At 43.1% G+C, this 22069-nt stretch overlaps 3 protein-coding genes across 6 annotated transcripts; 1 reads left to right on the top strand and 2 right to left on the bottom strand.

Annotated features, from left to right (window-relative positions):
- Window positions 1-238: 238 nt before the first annotated feature.
- Window positions 239-4164, bottom strand: LOC136449607 (uncharacterized). 2 transcript variants are annotated; one of them, XM_066449707.1, is made up of 6 exons: window positions 4032-4164; window positions 3828-3894; window positions 3586-3708; window positions 3410-3493; window positions 1062-1148; window positions 252-960 (listed from the first exon to the last, which is right to left on the bottom strand). In XM_066449707.1, exons 1-6 carry the CDS (start codon window positions 4100-4102, stop codon window positions 844-846), a joined length of 549 nt encoding a protein of 182 aa, XP_066305804.1. In that variant the 5' UTR covers window positions 4103-4164; the 3' UTR covers window positions 252-843. The 2 variants fall into 2 exon arrangements, with proteins under 2 accessions (XP_066305805.1, XP_066305804.1); XM_066449708.1 differs by lacking the exon at window positions 4032-4164 and having other exon boundaries at window positions 239-960; window positions 3791-3894.
- Window positions 4165-4192: 28 nt separating this feature from the next.
- Window positions 4193-9246, top strand: LOC136449605 (probable zinc metalloprotease EGY2, chloroplastic). 3 transcript variants are annotated; one of them, XM_066449703.1, is made up of 13 exons: window positions 4193-4536; window positions 4635-4704; window positions 4928-5023; window positions 5211-5303; window positions 5394-5447; window positions 5642-5749; window positions 6048-6122; window positions 6223-6328; window positions 6473-6566; window positions 7367-7520; window positions 8013-8220; window positions 8402-8562; window positions 8686-9246. In XM_066449703.1, the coding sequence occupies exons 1-13, from the start codon at window positions 4193-4195 to the stop codon at window positions 8944-8946; spliced, it is 1824 nt and encodes a 607-aa protein (XP_066305800.1). In that variant the 3' UTR covers window positions 8947-9246. The 3 variants fall into 3 exon arrangements, 2 of the variants coding, with proteins under 2 accessions (XP_066305800.1, XP_066305801.1); XR_010758061.1 differs by lacking the exons at window positions 8402-8562; window positions 8686-9246 and adding an exon at window positions 7715-7917 and having other exon boundaries at window positions 8013-8149; XM_066449704.1 differs by lacking the exons at window positions 8402-8562; window positions 8686-9246 and having other exon boundaries at window positions 7715-8155.
- Window positions 9247-10107: 861 nt separating this feature from the next.
- Window positions 10108-14791, bottom strand: LOC136451668 (flocculation protein FLO11-like). Its single transcript, XM_066452358.1, has 5 exons — window positions 14128-14791; window positions 13892-14000; window positions 12298-12412; window positions 10689-11792; window positions 10108-10604 (listed from the first exon to the last, which is right to left on the bottom strand). Exons 1-5 carry the CDS (start codon window positions 14351-14353, stop codon window positions 10362-10364), a joined length of 1797 nt encoding a protein of 598 aa, XP_066308455.1. The 5' UTR covers window positions 14354-14791; the 3' UTR covers window positions 10108-10361.
- Between the last annotated feature and the right edge of the window lie 7278 nt (window positions 14792-22069).

Genomic DNA, 22069 nt, shown 5'->3' on the forward strand with positions numbered 1-22069 from the left:
ATTTGTACAGTCGATTCCATATTATGAAGCACAGATGCTACTATTTGCATTGTTGGTTTGCAACAAGAACCAAATGTGAAAATAGCCGTTCCACAATCGGTTCTTCTGCCAAACTGACTACATCCACGGCATGCATCTGTTGGCTTAGGATTAATACGAGCATGGTACATCCGTGCACCAATAATTTTGACAAAAGAATCACATTTGGTATGTACACTATATTTATATATTCTAGTTGGGCCCAACTGTGTTCAATGAGCCACCGTGTTGGGCCGGCCTGCTGGCTGCTGGCCCAGACAGACGCACGCAACGCCCACGCGCGCACCGAGCCATCTTTCTCGTCCGGCGCCGTCGACGGAGGAAAGCTTTTAGCAAACGCCATGCCTCACGGCCGAAATGGGAGACACGTCCAGATATTCTTCGGCATCTTCTGGTGACCAATTGGTGCAGCTCAGATGAGACGATGCCCGTGTTGACAGATTTGGTTAACACGCCACATCAGATACATACATTCCTTTGCTAGTTTTCTATCCAATAAGCTTCATCGAATTCAAGAGGGAAATTACACAACGCAATGTGCTTCCGGGTTGCTTGCAGGGAATGCGAACAGCAATGGTATTACGGATACCTAATTCTAGTTGTGCTCTCATACATGTGGTAGAGAAAGAGCTACATCCTGAAAGTACATAGCTTACGAGGGCCCAGGTGTGCAGATCAGATCGAGCTCAATCTTGACTTCTTGAGGTGTGGCACAGTACGATGATTATTGAGACTTTACAGAGCATCTCGAGCAGCAATAAAGGAGGCGTACCCAGTGCAGAGACCTCCCGCTCTGTGCGGGGTCTAGGGAAGAGTGTTAGTGGCAAGCCTTACCCTCGCCTCATCTCGGGCAGCAATCCTGCATACAATTGCGTCCGGCAACGTAGATATTGATAGTTCTTGGGGAGGTATTTTGTAATGCTGCCAATAGATAAAAGACCAATAAACGATCTTCAGCCAGAATGGATAAATAGTTATAAGAACCATACAGTACATAACTAGCATCAAGTTCGATGGCAAACCTTCAAGATCTGTGGTTGGTTTGCTCTTCTTTCCAGTTCTGTTAGATCAATCTCAGTGCCACTGATGAGCTTCTCCACTGCCTTCATCTGCCAAGTTGCGATTTTCACATCAGTATTTCTTTCATGAATGCATAAGAAAAAAGAATTGGAACATGGACTTGGTCCCTTCGAGGGAGAAATCAGCCAAAAGGCTGGATGTTTGGCAAGGAAGTTCCTTGTCGATTGCTGGTACATCCATCCTCATTAAATTCTACACTGAATAACTCCCCCATATGGCCATATAGCATATGTCTGTGTATTCGCTTCCCAAAACATTAACTAATGATTTGGATAAGCAAAGGAGAACCTGCTTTTGGCAAGGACTTACTTCCAAGAAATAAAAAAGAAAGGTGGGTCAAGATTTACAAAAGCCAAAAGAAAGGTGGAAATAAAACTGTGGGATCTGTTAAGCCGAGGAGAAATGATTCCCCCATTTGGTCTGGTTTATTAAAAATCAAACATATTTATCCAAAAGGGGAGGAAAACGAAATTAACAGTGGAGGCTATGTTTTGGTCTGACGTTTGGTGAGTGAGTCCCCTCACTGTGCTCAGTATCCTGTCATCTTAAGTCAAACATGTAAGGTGCCTATGGTTTAGTGATATGGATGACCAAGTTGTTGTGGCGATGAACTAAATCAGGTCTTTTCCTGTCAAATCTACTTATGAACATCTGAATAGTTCTGACACAGGGAAATCATTTTTAAACATCTGGAAAGCAAAAATTACTAATAAAGTCGAGATTTTCTTGTGGTTGATAGAGAAATCAGCTGTCCTTACAAAAGATAATATGATCAAGGGGGAGTGGAAAGGTTGCCCCACTTGTAAAATCAGTGATGAAGATGAAACGATAAATCATTTCTTATTTGACTATCCTGTTAGCAGAGTTTTATGGAGTGTAGTAGCTTCCTGTTTGGGTGCCAGTGCCAATAACAGGCCTCCAAGTTTCGATCAATACTAGTCCTAGATAAGCTGTGTGTCGCCTGATGGTAAGGAAATTCACACATTGGGTGTCTTAACTATCTGCTGGGCTGTGGAAAGCAACAAATAGAGCCTGTTCAGATAAAGGTTGATCAAACACCCATGTGAGACTCTGTCTTGTTTGCTCTTATCTGGTATACTGGGCAGGGTTTACACAAGAATGGCTTCAAGGAGAAAACGTGCTGGAGGGAGCCGGGATTCTGCGAGTGGCCTTCCAGGCCAAGATGATTCAACAGGTGCAACCCCAGCTGCTACAAATAACCGGTGATGAGGCAGGAGTTGAACAAGAGACGACTAGAGAAACCAATGGCACCAGTGAGTAGTTGAAGCTTGTTTAGTTCTTCTGGGTTTCAAGTCAGCCGCCGGGTGTCTGCTGAACTTGTTAGGTGGCTTTGATGCTTGTTGGAAACTGTGTCTAATAGGGCTAGCTCTAGTTTCCTGACGCAGGTTTAGTTAATGGCTACCTACCGCTCTAACCTAGTTCTATTTTTTAGCGTGCTTCTGCATACCTGAACTGGTTCTGTTCATGAAATGAAAAATGGGGGGACCTGGTTCAAGAAAAAAAATGTGCGTGTGTGTTATGAAGACCTCTGTTATGAACCATAAGCACACAGATTTTGAACTGTTCCCTTTTTGTTTAGTTATTTACATTTTGAAGAATATTGGGAGAACCATGGTTTTAAAGGCGACAAGGAGTAACTAGGCCCCAAGGAAAGTTGCCACCTGGACACCTAGCCGACACCTTTGAAACAGAGGGGGGGAACTCATTTGAACTATTATGGATGTAAAAAGTGTCATTGTTTGCAACTATGGTAACAGTTGGCAATTAATAAAACAAAGCTCAGATATAGAAGCTCAAAGTTGGTTGAAAATTTTCAAATGAATACCATAAACGCTCAATTGAAGGCACAATAAATAGGGTGTGAAGTAGTAGCACCAGGTTTCTGGAGCAAGAAATTAAGAATGGTAGAAACACTTCCTGTTTTACTTTTCATAGTAAGGAAGTAAGCAGCAGCACATGAGGTGTAATTTATAACTCGTTTAAGCAAGGTGATTAACATATTGCAAATCCATGTAAATTTGATTTGGTGTATAGCCTGATCTCTGGATCCATTAACACTTCAACAATCGTCCAATATCAGTCAGATCAAGATCACAAATTTATGAACCAAACACACAGTCAGTGCCAATTGGTACAGGGTTAGTATTTACTAACAGAAAATCAGTATCGCCTATGACTTACAGTGGGTTCTAAATTGCAGATTATCAGAATAGCATGCAATTGATGGATTCAGACAGTAACCTAGTGAAACTATCAGCCTAAATCATACCTCCTCGTCAGAAGCATCAAAACAAGCAACAAGGATGTAAGTTGTATCATCAGAAATCCCACATTGCTTCAGAGACTCCGTTATCTGAAACCAATGATCACAGACAAACCATCAAACGCTGCATTGGACCAACCTCATAATAATGCAAAAGTATCAAGAGTAGTTAGATCAATCACATGTTTGGACCCCGAGTAGTTGTAGACGAGCTCAGAGTGCAGAGTCCTTGTGGTCAGTGACTCCCTCGTCTTCGACAACAGCGCCTTAAGCGCTGCCGCGAGGACAGGGAACACATCCGGCACCTGAAATCCACGAGCATGAATAACGAGCCTCAAAAACCATGAAATCCACAATTAGGAAACTAACCCACAATTAGGAAACTACCAGTGCAGCATATCCAAAAATGCAAATGGCAACGCACCAATGATGCATTGAGGAAGGCGACCTCCGGCTCCAGCTTCCCTGACTGCATCAAGTCCAGGAGCTCCCTGAGAGCGCCAAAACCAGAAATCTCAGCCAATTCGTCCGTGCGCATTTCATCGATGGAAACCAGACCTGGGCTAGTGGCCACAGCGGCCCAAGCGGCGATGTTAGAAGAGGAGAGGATGTATAAGCAGGTCCGTACCGGCTGTTGGAGACGTCGGAGAAGAGGGCGATGGAGATGGTGCTGCCCCCGGACAGCGGGAAGGCCTTCATGCCGCTTGCAGCGATGGCGGCGGTAGTGGCGACGGCAAGTCGGCAACGGCAGAAGCAACCTATTCCTCTCGTCGTGTGCGGCAGCGGCTAATGGCTAATTGCCAAAAATACCCCTACCTGCCAAAGGCTCTGCGATTAGTGCAGCGTGAAATCTTCACCGCAGAAAAGAATTTCTGTTTTCCCTCCGATGAGGCGGAGGAGAGAATCCGAGAATGGGATAAGGCCACGCCGCGCGCGCTCTCCTCTCCGCCACTTTCACCACCGCCTCTGCCCACCATGAGTTCCTTGCCGCCGTCGCAGGCGGCTGCCGCGGCATACGGGTGCTGCCACCGCCTCCTGCTCGCTTCTACCACCGTGCCGGCGAGGAGTGGGTGCGTGGGGCGCGCACGCAGACTCACGCTCGCGCTCCGCTGCCTCCCGATTACCGGGCACAGGTCCGCTGCTTTTCTTGGTTTTGCGTGTGCCAACTGCCAAGGGAGCATTCAATTGAGCAAGCTAATGTCATTGGTTTGTTTCCAATCCTTGTATGAAGGCTGAGCAGTCGAAAGGTTGCGTGCCAAGCGATGACTGAGACCGAGTCCGAGGGCGACGGCGACAAGGAGGTACATAGCGCAATGTATCGCATTTTGAAGTGCCAATTATCACATTTTCCGGCAACCAAATTATTTGCTATGGTTGAAGCACATTAAGGCCAGATTTGCTCATTTTTCATCCACCAATGACCCATTTAGTTTTTCTATATAGAAACGCACCTCATCTAGAATTGAACACGAAGACAGAATCTTTCAGGAATTCAAGGATTAAATAACTGACCTTTCCTTTCAGGAGAAAGAAGAGTTTGGAGATGATGCTTCGTCACCTTCGGTTGATAGTGTTGCAGAAGCAAATGGGCCTGCAGAAAGTGACTCCAGTATAGACAATGTACAATCTTATTTACAGTTTGTCAAATCAAACCTGCATTATATTAAATATTATGCAAAAGTATGCTTCCTTTTGTGTTGGCCTTGACTTGCCCTGTACTTAAAGCAGTACTTCCATTCTACCTGCTAGTCCTAGCTGTATGAATGTGTAACTGAATTATATATTTAGCTTTCCCATGACTCGCCAGAAGAAAGATGAAACCACGAATGCAGAATTGCTGAGCTCCAGCGACACGGTTCAGAACATGGATGGAAATGCTACTTCTACCAATGATATACAGGTATACTTTTAATTTATGCCCAGCAACTTAATATCTTACAAGACATTTGAGAATACAATTGTGGCATATCTAATATTTTTTTAAACATAGGAAAATGTGGAAGTTGTTGAAGTTGCTAGCGGGTCTCCATTGCCAGGAATGAAGGTAATTGTTTAGTCATCGTGTATGTTCATTAGTTGAGTGGTAGTTGACACTGAAAAAAGGATCCTGCTTTTTCATCATTAGCTCAATGTTAGAGTTCATTGTAAATTGAATCTTTTTTCTGCTTCACATGTCTGAACTCTGCAATTTGAAGAGATGATGATATAAACTATTTTTATAATATAAATGATCTGCAGCAACAGCTTGATGATTCTGTCAGGATCCCCAAGGCTACAATAGACATTCTAAAGGATCAAGTTTTTGGATTTGACACATTTTTTGTGACAAATCAGGATCCTTACGAGGTAAATAACTGAGATGGCATGGCTTAACTTCTTCTGTATAAATCAGATTTTTACCTTACTAACTGTGTTTATACAAGATACATTCATACTCAAATACTCAATTGATGCATGCTACTACCAGCAAGTATTCTTTTGGTCTGACTAAGCCAAGTGCTCTTACAGAATATTACTAAACTTTAAAACTAATCACATATATGATATATACTCTAATTTGACATTGTTATCATGTAAAATAAAGGTCTCAAGTATCCCGCCTGGAATGACGGTTCTATTTACTAACTTACTTTTTCTGAATAAGGGTGGAGTATTATTCAAGGGAAATCTTCGTGGTAAACCAGCCAAAAGTTATGAGAAGATCACAAATCGGCTACAGGTAATAACTAATAAGATGATTTGCAAAACTGGCGCTCAGTGTCTATGATCGTAGAAATTTGTTAGTGTCTCATCTGTGCTCAACTCCTGGTTACCAACAGAACAAATTTGGTGATGAATATAAGCTTTTTCTTCTCATCAACCCAGAGGATGAGAAGCCAGTTGCTGTGGTTATACCCAAGCAGACATTACAGCCTGAAACTACAGGTGACAACATTCTTGGTACCTTCAGTGGCATTGCTAGTGCTCAGAATGGTCCAATATTTTGCTTAATTGTTAGGCATATATGATTTTATTAGTATATTTATTCAGTGCAAAGGTTGCTGAGTGAGTTCATAAATTAAATTTCAGCTCTCCCAGAATGGTTTGCTGCTGCTTCATTTGGATTAGTTACCATCTTCACTCTGCTACTTCGAAATGTACCTGTTCTACAGGACAACTTGCTGTACGAGGTTTCTCTTTCATTTATTCGCCAGTCCGTTTTGTTTTAGATTGTTTCCTTTTTCATGTTTCTCTATCTTGATGTCATCTTTGAATTGCTATATATGCTTTTGCTTTTCTGTTAGAACCTTGCTCAAGGTTGAACTTTGAAACCTTGGTAATAGATGATGTATGCCTTCAAGTGCTTGCTAGAATCTTGATACAGTAGTAAATAGATGCTAAAGCTTGTGTTCCATGTTATACTGAAGACTTATTAATACATGTGATGTTCGTGTTTCTGTTTTGCTATTTTTTTTAATTCTGATTCATGCCAATTGAAGAAAAGCTTGTCCAACATCGGTTGAGGTGGTTTGGCCATGTCCAAAGGAGACCTCCAGAGACACCAGTGCATTGTGGAGTCCTAAGCTAAGCTAATAATATGAGGAGAGGTAGAGAAAGACCGAAATTGACATGGGGGGAGGCAATAAAAAGAGATTTGAAAGCTTGTGATATACCTAGAGATCTATGTTTGAATAGGAGTACTTGGAAAGCAGCTATTGAAGTGCCTGAACCGTGACTTGGGGCTCTTGGTGGGTTTCAACTCTAGCCTACCCCAACTTGCTTGGGACTGAAAGGCTATGTTGTTGTTGTTGTTGTCTGATTCATGTGAATAATTGCATTCTTTTACTGCCATGTATTTACTTCTGTGCCATCGATCATTACAAGTTTGCTCTTTTTGAAGAAAAATATATACTTCCTCAAGTATCTTGTATATAAGAAGCCACAGTTGTCAATTCCATCTACTTCTAAGCCTTACTCTTACAGATCAACATTTGACAACCTTGAGTTGTTGAAAGATGGACTATCTGGTGCCCTAGTAACTGGCCTTATAATAGGGGTCCATGAAATTGGACATATCCTTGCTGCCAGGGAAAGTGGAATCAAGCTTGGCGTGCCATATTTTGTTCCTAGCTGGCAGGTAAAGACTTTGTATAAAAAATTGGTAAATTACTTGTAGGAAAAAATCTGAAATTATTTGTATCTTTGTGGTGCATGTTTATGGAAACTATTTGAAATAAATAACAAGAGCTTTGTTAAAGATTGTGTTTAGATGTGTTGTAGAGACATTCATAAAAAAGCAATCTTTAATTTGGATGTGTACTTTCTGTGTAGATACTCAATTAACATGAAAGGCCTTTTAAAATATGGGTTATGGTTGTAGACCAGCAGCCTGTTCGGTTGGCTGGTTCATATCGTTGCTGGTTCGTGAAGAAGTACTGCTGGCTGGTTTGTGTGAGAGAAAAATACTATTCCGGCTGAAAATTTACGATCGTTTACGACAAGCCACAGCCAAACGAACAGGATGCAGAGCATTGGCATGAAATAACATCATTTTTTATTTCTTATAGGTTTATCTAGGTCAGTACATTAACTTTACATAATGAGTCTTGCAATGTTCACTTTGTTGTAGATAGGATCTTTCGGTGCAATTACCAGAATTGTCAATATTATCCGCAACCGTGAGGACCTACTGAAGCTAGCAGCTGCTGGACCATTGGCTGGATTTTCATTCGGACTAGTTCTTTTACTGCTGGGCTTCTTCTTGCCTCCAAGTGATGGCCTTGGCCTTGTGATAGATCCAACTGTCTTCCATGAATCATTCCTTGTCGGTGGTCTCGGTAGGCATCCAATCATAATTCAAAAACTTGTAGCTGCACAGGGAATGTTTTTTCTGATGTTCATTAGTACTCTGACTGCAGTTGAGTAGTTTTGCAAGAATGTAGTATTCAGTTATGCAAGAAACAGCTTTTTGATGGACTATGAATACAAAATTAAGGCATCAATATTTCCTTGATACAGCAAAGGTTCTTCTTGGAGATGTTCTTAAAGAAGGAACACAGTTATCCATAAACCCACTTGTTTTATGGGCCTGGGCTGGTCTCCTGATCAATGCTATCAATAGCATACCAGCTGGAGAGCTTGATGGTGGCCGCATAGCATTGGCCATGTGGGGAAGAAAGGTAATTTGTTGCTATGATAAGTTTTCCTCCTTGATTGTATACATTAGAGTTGTAGCTGAGAAGGGCCTACATTTGAGCTCTGAATGGGCACTTCTGATTAATCCAAACGTGGAATCTTGCCAGATATCGTCTCGGGTCAGCAGCCTTACTATTGGGTTGCTTGGGATCGCAGCTCTCTTCAACGATGTTGCCTTCTACTGGGTGGTGCTGATCTTCTTCCTGCAGAGGGGCCCGATTGCTCCTCTCTCTGAGGAAATCACAGATCCTGAGAACAACTACATTGGCATCGGTGTTGCCATTTTGCTATTTGGACTTCTGGTCTGCCTGCCTTACCCATTCCCCTTTGGCCCGTCGCAATTAACTGATATCGATTTCAACTTTTGAGAGAAGGGGAAAAAAACAGTTACAACTCACCGGCTTCTCCTCCTCCAATTGTACCAATGAGATGTATTTAACCTGTCGGCTCTGTATTCTGCTGTCATCTTTGCTCCATTGCTCCTTGTAGTAGCCAATAAAAGCAGGAGCGTTTCTTGTGGCAGCTTGCCGGTTGTGTTAGTAGGTTGGTCGATCAGAGTAGAATAAAGTCTATGAGTATGTTATTTTGGCTGTAACTGTTATCTGTCAGTTGTGGCTTATGAACAATCGGTTCCTGGTAGAGTATGAATGTATGATTCTATCGTAACATCTTCGAGAGACTCTCCATATTCTTTTTTAAATATTAGGAATAAAGATTTTGGTGAAAAAACTATCCTTTAATAGCTTTTTTAAATGATCATCTAAATATAGCCATCTTTTATTTTGGATTTTTCGTTAGCCAAAAATAGAAGACGAGAATGACTCTCTAGAGTACGCATGAGATATAGAAAAACTGTTGGAAAGTAAAAGATATAGAAAGCGATTTTTTATGAAAATAGCTCTCCAAATAATGATTTAGAGAGAGATTTAGAAAAACTATTGGAGATGCTCTTAGATTCATAAGCGATACTTGAGCATTGTGGCTATAAGCAGACCTAGGGCATTGTGCAGTCGTGCCAGAGCCCTACAAACTGATACTGCTGAGGCTATCTCCAACAACAAAACCCAAAATACAAGACCTATTTGTCCTTTGGATAGCGTTACAGGCAAAAGGTTCCATACCTATTCGACATCTTCTCCAACAACAAGACCCAAAAGAAAATCATTTCTACAAATGAGTTTTCAGAAAAGATGATACCCATATTTAGGTTGTGTCTCTCAAACAACCCAAAATAGATATCCCGTATAAATACTCTATTGAATGCTGATTTTAGAACTCTTGCTATCTATTTTGGGTTTGAATGGTCATATGGGTTCGTTGAATGCTCATATGGGTTCGTTGTTGGAGACCGTCTGATTCCCTAAAAAAATGATACTGCTGCCCAGTTTATGTTAACTACGCATTCTAGCAGACGTCACATTAGCAACACAGAATGTTGTCATGTTGTGGAACACAACTGTTCAGCCAGTGGAACATGTTCCACTACCAAATCGCAAATCAAAGATGGTATAAACTGCTCTAGACGTTGATCACATAAAAGGACAATTTTCAATAGCATATTAAGGTCCAGGGTTGAAATTGCACATGGAGCTGCAGAGCATGACATAACAAGAATGGACTGGATAAATATTTAACGTTCGAAGAACCTAAATATAACAAAATAATAATGCTCGTCAGATACTCGGGATCATCTTGGAGATCTTCCACCCTGCTGCTCTGAACATTCTGTAGCCAAATAGTTCCATCAGAATCATGCATTTTATACTTTTTGCAAATAAGTGAATCACCGTCCATAGGGCCCTGCTCTATCTCTGCACAACTCATCATCAATATCAATACTGTCCAGGCACATCAGGTTGTTGTTGACACTCGGCTCGGAGCTAGCATTGCTGCTTGTTGCGAGCGGTGAGTCTGAAACACTAATTGGTCTGCTCCTTGTGGATCCTGAACGTGCACTATGAACAGATGATGCAGGGATGCTTGTCATAAGAGGCCGTAAATTGTTTGGAATGCTGCGCCTTATGTCCTGTAAACAATAAATTACACCTCAAGGTCAATCAACTGAACATAGATAATGTTGTTAACTAAACTGAGGAGAAGCAAAACGTACCATATGCCGAAGTGCCATATCCAGTGATTTTTTCGATAAAGTTCTACCAAAGCCCGAGCTATCTGGAGAATTTGAAGATTTACCAGATAGACTGTTGAGGCTGGATCTTTGATCATCATGCTTTGGAGGAACTAGCCTTCTCATGTTCACAACCCTTTCAACCATCTTATTACCCATTTGAACTGGATTCACACTGTCACCTCCATTGAGATGTGATCTTCTCACTGCTGGCATGGAGCTCCCTGAAGGCACACTGCCACTTAAAGTCCTCCCTCTGGAGGGAGAGCAAGACTGCCGTCTTGGTCGACCAGCTGGCCCACTCTCAACAGAGCAAGATCTAGAACTAGGTGCCCCAGGTCTGCCCCTAGTGGCAGAGGTTGGTCTTTCTGGTAGCGATGTCCTTAGGTTTGGAGGCGCATCAAGAGAGAAACCAGGCATTTCAGATGGTTTCCATGGTCTTGATTTGACAGTAGGAGAGCTGCCTCTTGAAGGTGTTGGTGCTGCCGTTTTCGCTGGTGAAGAACCTTTGGGCATTGTAGAACCTGGTTTGGAGATTGAGGACGATCTAACTGGTGCAGCCAAGTTACCACGCTGGGCCGAAGGGGCAGAATGTCGCCTTGTTGGGGTTGATGCCCTTGATGTAGGCTTGCTTTGCGCTGGTATGGAGGGTCTGGATGATGGTGTTGTTGACCTGGTAGCAGGTATTGATGACCTTGAAGTAGGTGTTGATGACCTACTAGCAGGCACGGACACTCTGCCTGAAGGAGCTGAAGTCCTGCTAGCAGGGTCAACTGCCCTGCTTGAAGGGGTTGTTGACCTGGCTGACGGGAGTGTTGATCTAGAAGTCGGTGTTGATGATCTTGGCGCAGAAGCCCCAGTTTTGGCAGGAACAGTTGTCCGGGAAGTGGGGGTCGAAGGTCTTGAACCTTTGGAACTAGCTGTCAATGCAGCGCGTCCAGTTGGTGTTGAAGGCCTTGATGAATTAGTAGTAAGCCCTCCAGACGATGATGGTCGGCGGGTTGTAGCAACTGAGTTCAAGCTGTTTGATGATGCTGTCCTTAATGGGAGGTTGGTTCTTGATGGAGGATCTGGATGATTGGACAACTGAAATAACATATTATGAGAAGATATAACAGAAAGTAATGAATCTGACGATTTACTTATCATACTTATGGAAAGTATAATGTAACACCACAAGTAGCTTACTGAAAGGATTTCTAGTAAGAAATCATAAATTACCAATGCCATAAGGATTCATCACCCGACCTTCCACGATAAGGACTAGTAACAGGCTTTTTAGACAACAGAGGGCAGCATAAAAGCACAATTCACGTCAAATACACAACAAAAATAATAAATGTTATCTTCGCAGTTAATCTTATAGTAGGTTCAGCAGACAATGGATCATCTTTGGTGACCTTGCCTGTCATAGGAAATCTGATATGACTGATATCCATCCCTCTACAAAGTACAGTTCCATATCCCACCATGAGGTGGAATTTCACTGACTTTATGTTTGCTGATTCGAAAGTTAGAAATATTGTTTATGACAGTTTTGTACAGTTGTACTCCCAAGAACCAAAGTACAGCTTATGTTCAAATAACTCACCCTAGATTTTAAGGCAGTTGGACGAGTCTTTGGCGTTCCAGCTTGGCTCACCGGGGACCTTTTTGACTCAACTTCTAGAGATGGGAATAGTGGAGTTCCTGGTGGTGTCAGAAGCCTGAAAGTAAACAACTTCATTGTGAGAACAGTTATATAATACTTCAAAACTGCAGTCCAGAAGTGACCTCTAAAGAAATCTATGATGCAGCAGAATGGACTCAATGCTGAATTAGAGAATATACAAGCAACAGAGGTGCCAAAATATGTAGGATACCACCTAAGTCTGAAATGACATCAGATATCTATCTCATACAGAGTTTCTGATATTGTGCACTCTGGATGGATAACACACAAACCCAATAAATCAGTTGCTTTGAGTCACTTCCCTAACCACTTCGATTAACTTTGCCCTAACCAAATCAAGTAGCTAACCCAGCACTTCTACAAAGCACGCAAGAACCAGAAAAGAAAATATCCTGTGAGCTTAGTTACATAGTCCACCTGCTCTCTACCAACCACACATCAGCAAGCTCTTGACAAAACGAAATTGTCTTAATGTGTTAACATGGCCACTTATAATCTAATTACTTAGGAATCCTGTACTCTATCAACTAGAAATCCCAAACTAACAAAAAAAAGGTAATATGTGTCATTATCACCAAATCATATAAATTTCTCACACCTGCTACCAAACAAATACATTTCAAATCAACCAGGACCAAGATTGGTAGCCTGTAGGTCATAGGAATTAAGGCAACCTGACTAACACCTGCTAACAAACAAATACAGTTCAAATCAACCAGGACCAAGATTGGTAGCCTGTAGGTCATAGGAATTATGGCATCCGATGTCGAAATGTGTCCAATACAGAACTATTGCGTCTACTGAAAAAACACCAGATTCACAAGAAACATGGCAAGCTAGAAAGATATTGGCTAGCTAACCAACCAGAAAGCAAAGAGAAGGAACTTAACTGATTGATAACTCCAGAAACAGATAGCACAACTTTATGATCATGCATTAACTAGACAAGCAATCAAAAAGAGGAGCAGAAACCAAAGATGACCAACTGTTAGCTCCAACTACCACCATGACCCATCCTTCCCAGCAACACCAACTGAAATCTAACTACAATCACTAAAGTTTCACCAAAGACAAACTTTATGGTACGCATGGACAGCATATTAGACCATATGCACAGAAGGCAAAATTACAGAAAAATGGAACTCAGCGCTTTGTTTCTAGCAAGGCAACTGAAGAATGAAGATTTAGCTTGATTGCTTGAAACTTATGAAGCCCTAGAGTTGTCAGTTTTGACAGTCCTGCAGCTTTGCATTCAACATCGGAAACCAGGAATCAAGATTTTGGGAGCCCGCACTAAACATTACACGGTTAAAACCTCACCAAACTCCCTGAAGCCCTAAACGACAATAGAACAGAGCAGAATTGAAGTTCACAATGCTACAATGCGAATTGGCTAGAATCATTCTCGCACCAATGGCTATGTTGCCCACAACCAAAATAACAGAAAATTGGTAGCTAATTAGCGGAATTTTGGTAGCTAATGCCAGTAAAAGCTCGGAACTGAAGCACACACCAGTCGTAATCGTTCTTGTCGCCGGCGTCTGCATTGAGGAAGTCGTCCCCTCCGCCAGGCGCCCTCCTAAATCCGCCGCCAGCCACCTTGTACGCCGCCGGTTTGGGTTCTACGACCACAAATAACCAAAAATCCAAACCAAGACAAGATAAGCTAGGGTTTCCCTGAGCACAGGAGTAAAATGCAAAGGAACGGCCGGAGGATGCCCGGAGGAGAGCCCGAAATGAAGCTCTCACCGGCGGGTGGTGGCGGCGGGTCGAGGAGCAGCATCCCGTCCCCCGCCGCGACGTCCCCGGAGAGCAGGAGCTGGTCCGCCGCGGCCGCGGCCGCAGCGCCGCGCTCCTTCTCGCGTCGGCGCATCTCGAGGAAGAGCGCGAGCTCCTCATCCTTCTCCTTGATGACGGCACCGAGCGTCCGCCCCCTGGCCTCGCCGTCCGCCATGCCCACCACCCGGCGCTGCATCGGCGTCACTCCCCCGTCGCGGCCTCCAGCGGCATTAGGGTTCCGGCGGGCGAGATCTGTGGTGCGGGCGAGGGGAGTGAGCGAGTGAGGGGGGGCTGCAGTGGGAGTGAAGCCAACGGAAGCTGGGGAGGGTGGTGGTGGATGGGGATGGCGCCCGTCGGTGTCCCTGTCTCGTGGTGGTGAGTGGTGACCCGGTGTTGGTGTCTCTCTCTCTCTCTCGCGTGGTGCGAGACTGCTATGATGCTCTTGTTGGCCTTCCTTTCAGCTCAGGATTGGCGATGGCGATGGAGATTGGAGGAGGGTGGATGGATGGAGCTGTGAAGGGGAAGGAAGGGAAGGGAAGGGAAGGCAAGGGAGATTGCGGTATGAAATTGAATTGGGTGGAGTTTTGAAGCTGCGGATGGGGAATTTTGGGGGAGGACGACTGCTGTCTGTCTCTGTGTCCGTGCTTGCTTTTTTTATTATGTGAGCTGAGGCAGAGTTAATAAAAGGTTTGGCATATATGCTTAAATGCTACTGCCACAGCGGTAGTGAACACGTTGTTAAATCATAAACTAAGGGGGTGTTTGTTACTACAGGAAAATTTTAGTCCATGTCCCATCGGATGTTTGAGATATGCATGAAGTATTAAATATAGACGAAAAAAATAACTAATTGCACAGATTGTGGCTAATTTGCGAGACGAATTTTTTAAGCCTAATTAGTCCACGATTTGACAATGTTGTGCTACAGTAAATATATGCTAATGGCGGATTAATTAGGCTTAATAAATTTGTCTCGTAAATTAGTCTGTAATTAGTTTTATAATTAACTCATATTTAGTTCTCCTAAATAGCATCCGAACGTCCGATGTGACATGGACTAAAATTTAGTCCAGAAAACCAAACACCCCCTAATTATACTTAAAAAATTCGTACCGTAAATTAATCATAAATAGTATAATTAATTATTTTTAATCTATATTGAATGCACGCATGTGTTGGAGTAAACTTTAAGCCAAAATCGTTCGAACTTTGTGAGCAAAGCATTTCCGAGCCCCAGGTCCAAGGGCCGAAGGAAATGCTAATTCGACCCAAAGGCATGCAGCTACCATCCATCCAATCCACTGACCCTGGGCCTGGAAGCTGGAGTGCATTGGTCCACCAACCAGCGGCGCTCAAGTGGCGCTTCCTTCGCGTTAGGCAAGCAGCCGAGGCGACAGGAAAACGCCGCGGTGGACCCACCCGTGACGCCACCGGTCCTGGGCGGGGGCGGCTGGACCTCAACACTGTACGGGAACCGGATAGTCGAGGACGTCCGGTCCATCAAAAAGGTTTCATGTTTTTCATTTGGTATGTATTCTCTTCATTTCAAATTAAATCAACTCAAACTATTCTTAAATTTAATTAAATTTATAGAAAATAACACCAAATTTTGTATCATTGGATGCACATGAAATATATTTTATAATATACATATTTGATGTCATAGATGTTGGTATTCTTTTCTATAAAGTTGACTGAATGTAAGATAATTTGACTTAGGGTGATTATATAAATTAATTTGTTTTAGGATAGAGGGAGTACTGGTAGCAACATTCGTATGTGCCAACTGGACGCGTAACTTGTTGTGCAGTCATCTAGACCTGTCCATACCAGCTGGTAAGGACATCAGCTCCATGTATACGACCATGCTTGAAGATAGAGGATGAGGAGATCAGTGAGGGTGACCTAATTGAGAAGGAGGCCTGAAGCTCATGCGGTTCAAGTCACCAAGGTGGAGGCCCAAATCAAGTTCGAGCTCATCTCGGGTTCCAGGGCCAGTCTATCATAAAACTGGTCACACGGACACGTCCAGACTCTATTTTGACAATCCACATATGGATGGAAAACTAATTAGATAAGGAAGCCAATGCAAGTGGTCTCACGTCAAAAGCCATTCGGAATCAACAGGAATCGTCGAAACAAGTCAGCGTCCAGAATCTGCCAGGGTGCTGCGATACCGTCTTTTGGTCCGTTGGGTCGTGTATCGTCTTAGAGCCCATTAGGGGACGCATCCAGGGGGTGACGTCCGGGGCTCTATAATTAGCAGTCGTTACTCTCCTTATGGTTTGGATTTTGTTTAGGTCTTGATTTTCTCGTAAAACAGACGTTGTTTTGCTGCAACTGTGCCGCCAAGGCCGCTTGCTGTGAATCAGGGCACTGGTTCTTGATCTTGTTCGCCTATGGCGATTGGTCCTTTCGAATAAAGACATGAACTCCTCGTTATCATAAGTCTTATATTTATTTGCAATTTCAGATTGCGTTCATCCCGTTTTTACTTGTGTTCTCGATTCACTTGTAGGAAAGCCTTCTCGACGAGGTCAATCGCGTTCGCGTGGTTGATAACTAAAGGAGCAGTGGTGTAACGGTTGCGAGGGTCTGAATCAGTCTTGGTTTGAAGCCTAGATCATAAACGTCAAGTCTCCACCAATCGACGCTATCGTACCTATCGGAAGATCGGCCTTGTCTACATCACCAACTATAATAAGCTAGCTATATATTTGTTAAATGTCACTTGACTTGGCCCAACCTTATTACAATTAAATCGAATAAATTTATGACTTGTAATAAATGCTACATGTAATAAAGGATTGATATGGTTTTTCTGACCCAGTTCCATTCAAAAAAAATGGGTTGTCACTTGCCTTTTTTTCTTTCTTCGTCTAATAAAAATTGCGGCAAAGCTTTTGCCATCATTTCTAAAAAATAAAGGATCGATCATGTATGAAAATTTGACTGGATGTTAACTCACTTTACTTAAATAGGTGGCTACTATCTATGTCTGTTGTGAGGTTAAAAAATGTGGAAGACAAGCCACATGCCCGAGAGTGCATAGTCACGCCAGACAGCACACACAACCTAGGCAGTCAAGCCACAACATGAGCGTTTGTGGCTCTAAACTGTAACCGACACCATGTTGGAGGAGGATATAATCTACAGATAAATAGGGAAGAGTGACGGACCAAGGGGGGTGGAGTGAGAAATCGAGAGACGAAGGAGAGAGTGATGGTTGAGGTACAGGATCGAGCAAGAATTTTTTGTACTATAATATTTTTTTTGCATTGACAAATACGTATATCGAAGAGAAAAAAGAGCAGAGGGCTCTGTATCTTTGTGTTGCTGAAAATAAGAGCACCAAAACAAACGGGAAAAAAGATGAGAGAGCCTATCTTCATGTTGCAAAAAAATAATGTATGCAGCCAAAAAAAAATAGAGTAGAGAGCTCTACATTTTGCATCAAATCAAAAAAGAAAAAAAATAACAGAGAACTTTAGGGAGTGTTTGGTTGGCCGCCACGACGAGCCACGCTATAATGAAGGACGCCACACCCTACTATGTTGTCATTCGATTGTTTATTCAAGTTTAACCTATCACATATTTTTGTACAGGCTCCTAGCGGTATTTTTCGTCACATGTGTGCCCTGAGTTTTCGCCTTAACAAGTCGGGGGAGGCAGTCTTCTCCCCAACCATAGCCCAATCATTTGAGTAAATCACAGCGAGGGCTCAAACTATACAAACTGCTCTGCACGTGCCCTGAATACAGCCCAAACCACGACTGTACATGTGTCCAAATATTTTTTTTAGGATGGTGTTGTCAACTTGTTACAACCTGAACAAAAATCCAAGAATTTGACTTAAACTGTGAGGCGGATGTTATGAGCGATATCTCATTCACACTGGGCCAGCAAATAGGTTTTAATAAGGGTACATGATGTATAATTTTTTTGCAGAGATCATAATTTTTTTCTAAGAAATTTACTCCCTCCATAAAAAATAAATAACTTTCTAAGGTTTAAAAATATCTAAAAATAGCATTCTATAAAAATACGGGACAGTGTTGTGGCAGAACCGTCTGAAATAACACGTTTTCAGAGGCGCTCATCTTCCACTAGACACTAAACACCCCGAAAGCTGGCTACATTGGACGATTCCGTCGAGCACACCCCAAGGGAGAACTCGAACAATCCACGTTTTTCATCTAGAATCCACTAATGAAAACGAGCTTACAATACTTAGTCCATTTCATAAAACCAGAGTTCTCGAAAATACATTATTACAATACCAAGTTCAGAGTGCGGAATTTAAACAGCGGAATTAAAATAAACATCTAACGATAAGATACGAGGATTCGTCTGTGCCCACCAGAAGAATCCTCCACACAACAGTCACTCCTCAAGCTACAACTGCAATAGAGGTAAATAAACCCTGAGTACACAATATCCTCACAAGACTTACCCGATTAGTGAGAATAATTTTCTGACTCCAAAGGATATGATAAGCTTTATGGTTTGCTAGGTTTCCTTTTTACAAAAAATATTACTAGTAGTGAATCCTTATGTATATGTTTTATTAGCAGTCATGATTAATTCATTAGCTAACCATCCTATGTAAGCACCTATTCTACTTTCAAGCAAGAGTTGAGCAATCAGATCCATTTCACCATCGTTCATCTTTTAGTTCTTACTATGGTGCTAGATCGTAGACAAGTCATACTGTATCACATGGCGATTTGCGAACCAATATATCCTAGCTAGGTACACCAAAACACACGCTCCGCTTGTACCCCAGGCACAAGCAAGACCAACCCATCACTCTCCTGTCAAGGGGTCCAGGTCCCCATCCAAACTTGGACTCCAAGCCCCCACTCCTGAGTCCCGGACTCAGTGTGGTGCTTAGACCTCCACCATCCTCATCTCCAATCAGTCGGTCCAAAAAGAGCCGGAACCCATGATAAGAGAGCAACGAGTCTTTCCGCTCTCATAAGCAAGTATGTGCTCAGGATAATAAGTCTGTGACCTAACTAGAATCCAATGCAACGGACTGTCCTTAACCGACACGGACAGGGAAAATGGTGTAACCAAGCTATGCCCCGTTGGCTGCGGGACACAACCTATTACACCCACCAATACCCATACCATATTTCTACCCAGTCTCCATTTCCTTTCACCATTTTATCATGAGAGTAATAATAATAATCACCTATTGTGAGTAACGATAGGTTACTCATGCTATCGATAGCCTAAGCATAGCAGCTACTCGACCTATGCTAGTAGGACTTATAGGTAGGTTATCTATGCATGTAGTTTCAATATAACTCCTATAACGTAAATGCACATCACATATATATATATCCAATGATCATTCAAAATAAAGGTTATGCACCGGGGCTTGCCTTGGGCAGGCGTGGTGTCAACAAAGTCAGTCACTGGTGGCTCTAGGGCTCCCTACTGTATGAGAATCTCCTCCTCATACTCCTCGATGATTTTCTCAAACTCGTGATCATTGATGGTCATGATCTCTGCCAACTCGTTCTCTACATGCATACGATGATGATGCAACACTTAGCATTTTGGCAACAACAACTCTTAAAATAAGAATACACATGCTAAGCTACTAAGCTAGCTCTAATGACTAAGATTCTAAGCTAATCATTATCTCTACCAAATAGATTTCAAGCTCACCCTAAAAGTGATTAATTTTTATAAATCAATATCATGCCATTATTCATTTAGCCTTAATAGGTATTTAGCTACCATATTAAGTAGTCTATTCTAGGGCTACAAAAATTACAGTGAGCACATAATAATACAATAAAGCTACTATAAAAAAATTTAGAGTTTTTGCTATCACCAATCTACCACAAAATTCCTACAATAATTAACCTAATAATATTCTAGGAGCAAGGTCACCTATCCAATTCTAGAAGCAAGGTCACACAAACCTATGGCACTAGTATTTTAAGCAACGAGGGAGCTCCTACATATGCTAGTAAGCAAAAGCACAAAACCACCTAAGCTCACTAGCAATGCTCAATAACAAGGCAACCAATGCCAAATTAGAGAGCGCAAATACTTAGCTACACAAACTAAGCAAAGTGACTAACAAGGTTACACAAACCAAATTAGCCACGTAAGGAAGCTACTTCTATGCTACACAAGCAAGAAAGTAACTAGTGGCTACACAAACTAACTAATTACAAGAGCAGATACACAAGCACAAAGTATATGAAAGTAATTACAAGCTTGTGTGTCGACAAAAGATGCTCGATAGTCCTCCGAGGGGTATCCCACGAAGGTAGATTGATCGGTGGAGGTGTGCGTAATCGGGAACCGGATGGTGACACAAGGCGCAGAGACAACAATTTAGACAGGTTTGGGCCGTCTGATCGACGTAATACCCTACGTCCTATGTCTTTGGTGTATGGTATTGAGATATAGTAGTTGTCCACTAGGGGACCCCTGCCTCTCCTTATATACTCTAGAGGGGTAGGGTTACAAGAAAAGTATCATATTTGGTACTATACAATATCTTGCGGTGCACGTCGACCAGTGGCATGCATGCCTTGATCTTATGGGCTGGGCCACCTCTGATGGTGTGTCCTATGTCTTGTCTTATGGATACCGAGGGCCATACCCCCATATTGTGTAAGGGGATTGCAAACCAATGGGAAGAACAATGTTGACACGATGATTTTTATCCCGAGGTTCACGTGCTTGCCAACATGCTACGTCCCCATTATGTCGACCGCTCACTTAGTGGTTCAGCGGCTAATTGGCATCACTCGCCAAGCCCGCACGTCGGGCACCATAAGAACCTACCCCAAAAGTGAGGGTAGCTCAATGACACGCTCAACTAGAGTTGTTCTTCACAGCTCCCGTGGGGCGAGCACAATGTTCCTTACAAAGCTCTTCTCTAGAGCACTGCACAAGCTTCTTACGGGCTTTGATGGAGACCACCACCAAGCCATCTAGGAGGTGGCAACCTCCAAGAGTAATAAGCACCACTGGCTTGCAACTCGATCACCTAGTGTCACTCGATGCAACCTCACGATGTAATCGCACTAGATTCACTCACTCACTCGATCAGATGAACACTATCATGCTAGAGTGAGTTAGAGGGCTCCTAAGCACCATCACATAAGCCACCAAGGCTCTAGTGTGCTCAGCTCTCCAAAGCTCACAACCAAAGGCTCACCAACACTTCTATTTATAGCCTCCATTAAAATAAAGCCATTGTACTCCTTCACTAGACACTGCTCGGGGCGACCAGACCCGTCGGTCAGATCGACCAGACGCACCCGGTCCAGCGTCCACTTAATGGATGCACGCCATGCGTCGCCTCCATTCAACCTCAGTCGCTTGATCTCAATGGTCGGCTGCCACGCCCCAACGGTCAAGTGATGACCAGATCCAGCACAGTGCCAAGACCGGACATGCCACTGTCTAAGTTCGATCGTTTCTAGAGAGCTCCCCGAGCCTCTGTTTTGCGACCAGACATGTTCGCTCCTACACGACCGGACGCAGACCAACCAAAGTTCGGTCATTTCTAGAGAGCTCCCTGAGCCTCTATTTTGTGACCGAACACGTCTGGTGCTGCACGACCAGACGTAGACCAATGTTCGATCAGTTCTGCGCCCGTGCGCCAACTCCAGTGTCGCCTACGTCACCATACGTCACACCCGACCGAACATAGGCCATGCGCATCCAATCACCTTTACTGTGCAGCGTCCGGTCACTTGACCAAAATCGTACCCAACTGCTGTCACAGACCAGATGCGTCAGTCCTACCGAGGCCAGCGTCCAGTCACTCACAATGACCTCCTTTCGCCTCTGTTTCTTCACCGAGTTCATTCATTTCAACTCCAACTCCTCCTTTACAAATGTGCCAACACCACCAAGTGTACACCATGTGTAT

Source organism: Miscanthus floridulus, chromosome 5 (assembly GCF_019320115.1).
Source record: "Miscanthus floridulus cultivar M001 chromosome 5, ASM1932011v1, whole genome shotgun sequence".
NCBI lineage: Eukaryota > Viridiplantae > Streptophyta > Magnoliopsida > Poales > Poaceae > Miscanthus > Miscanthus floridulus.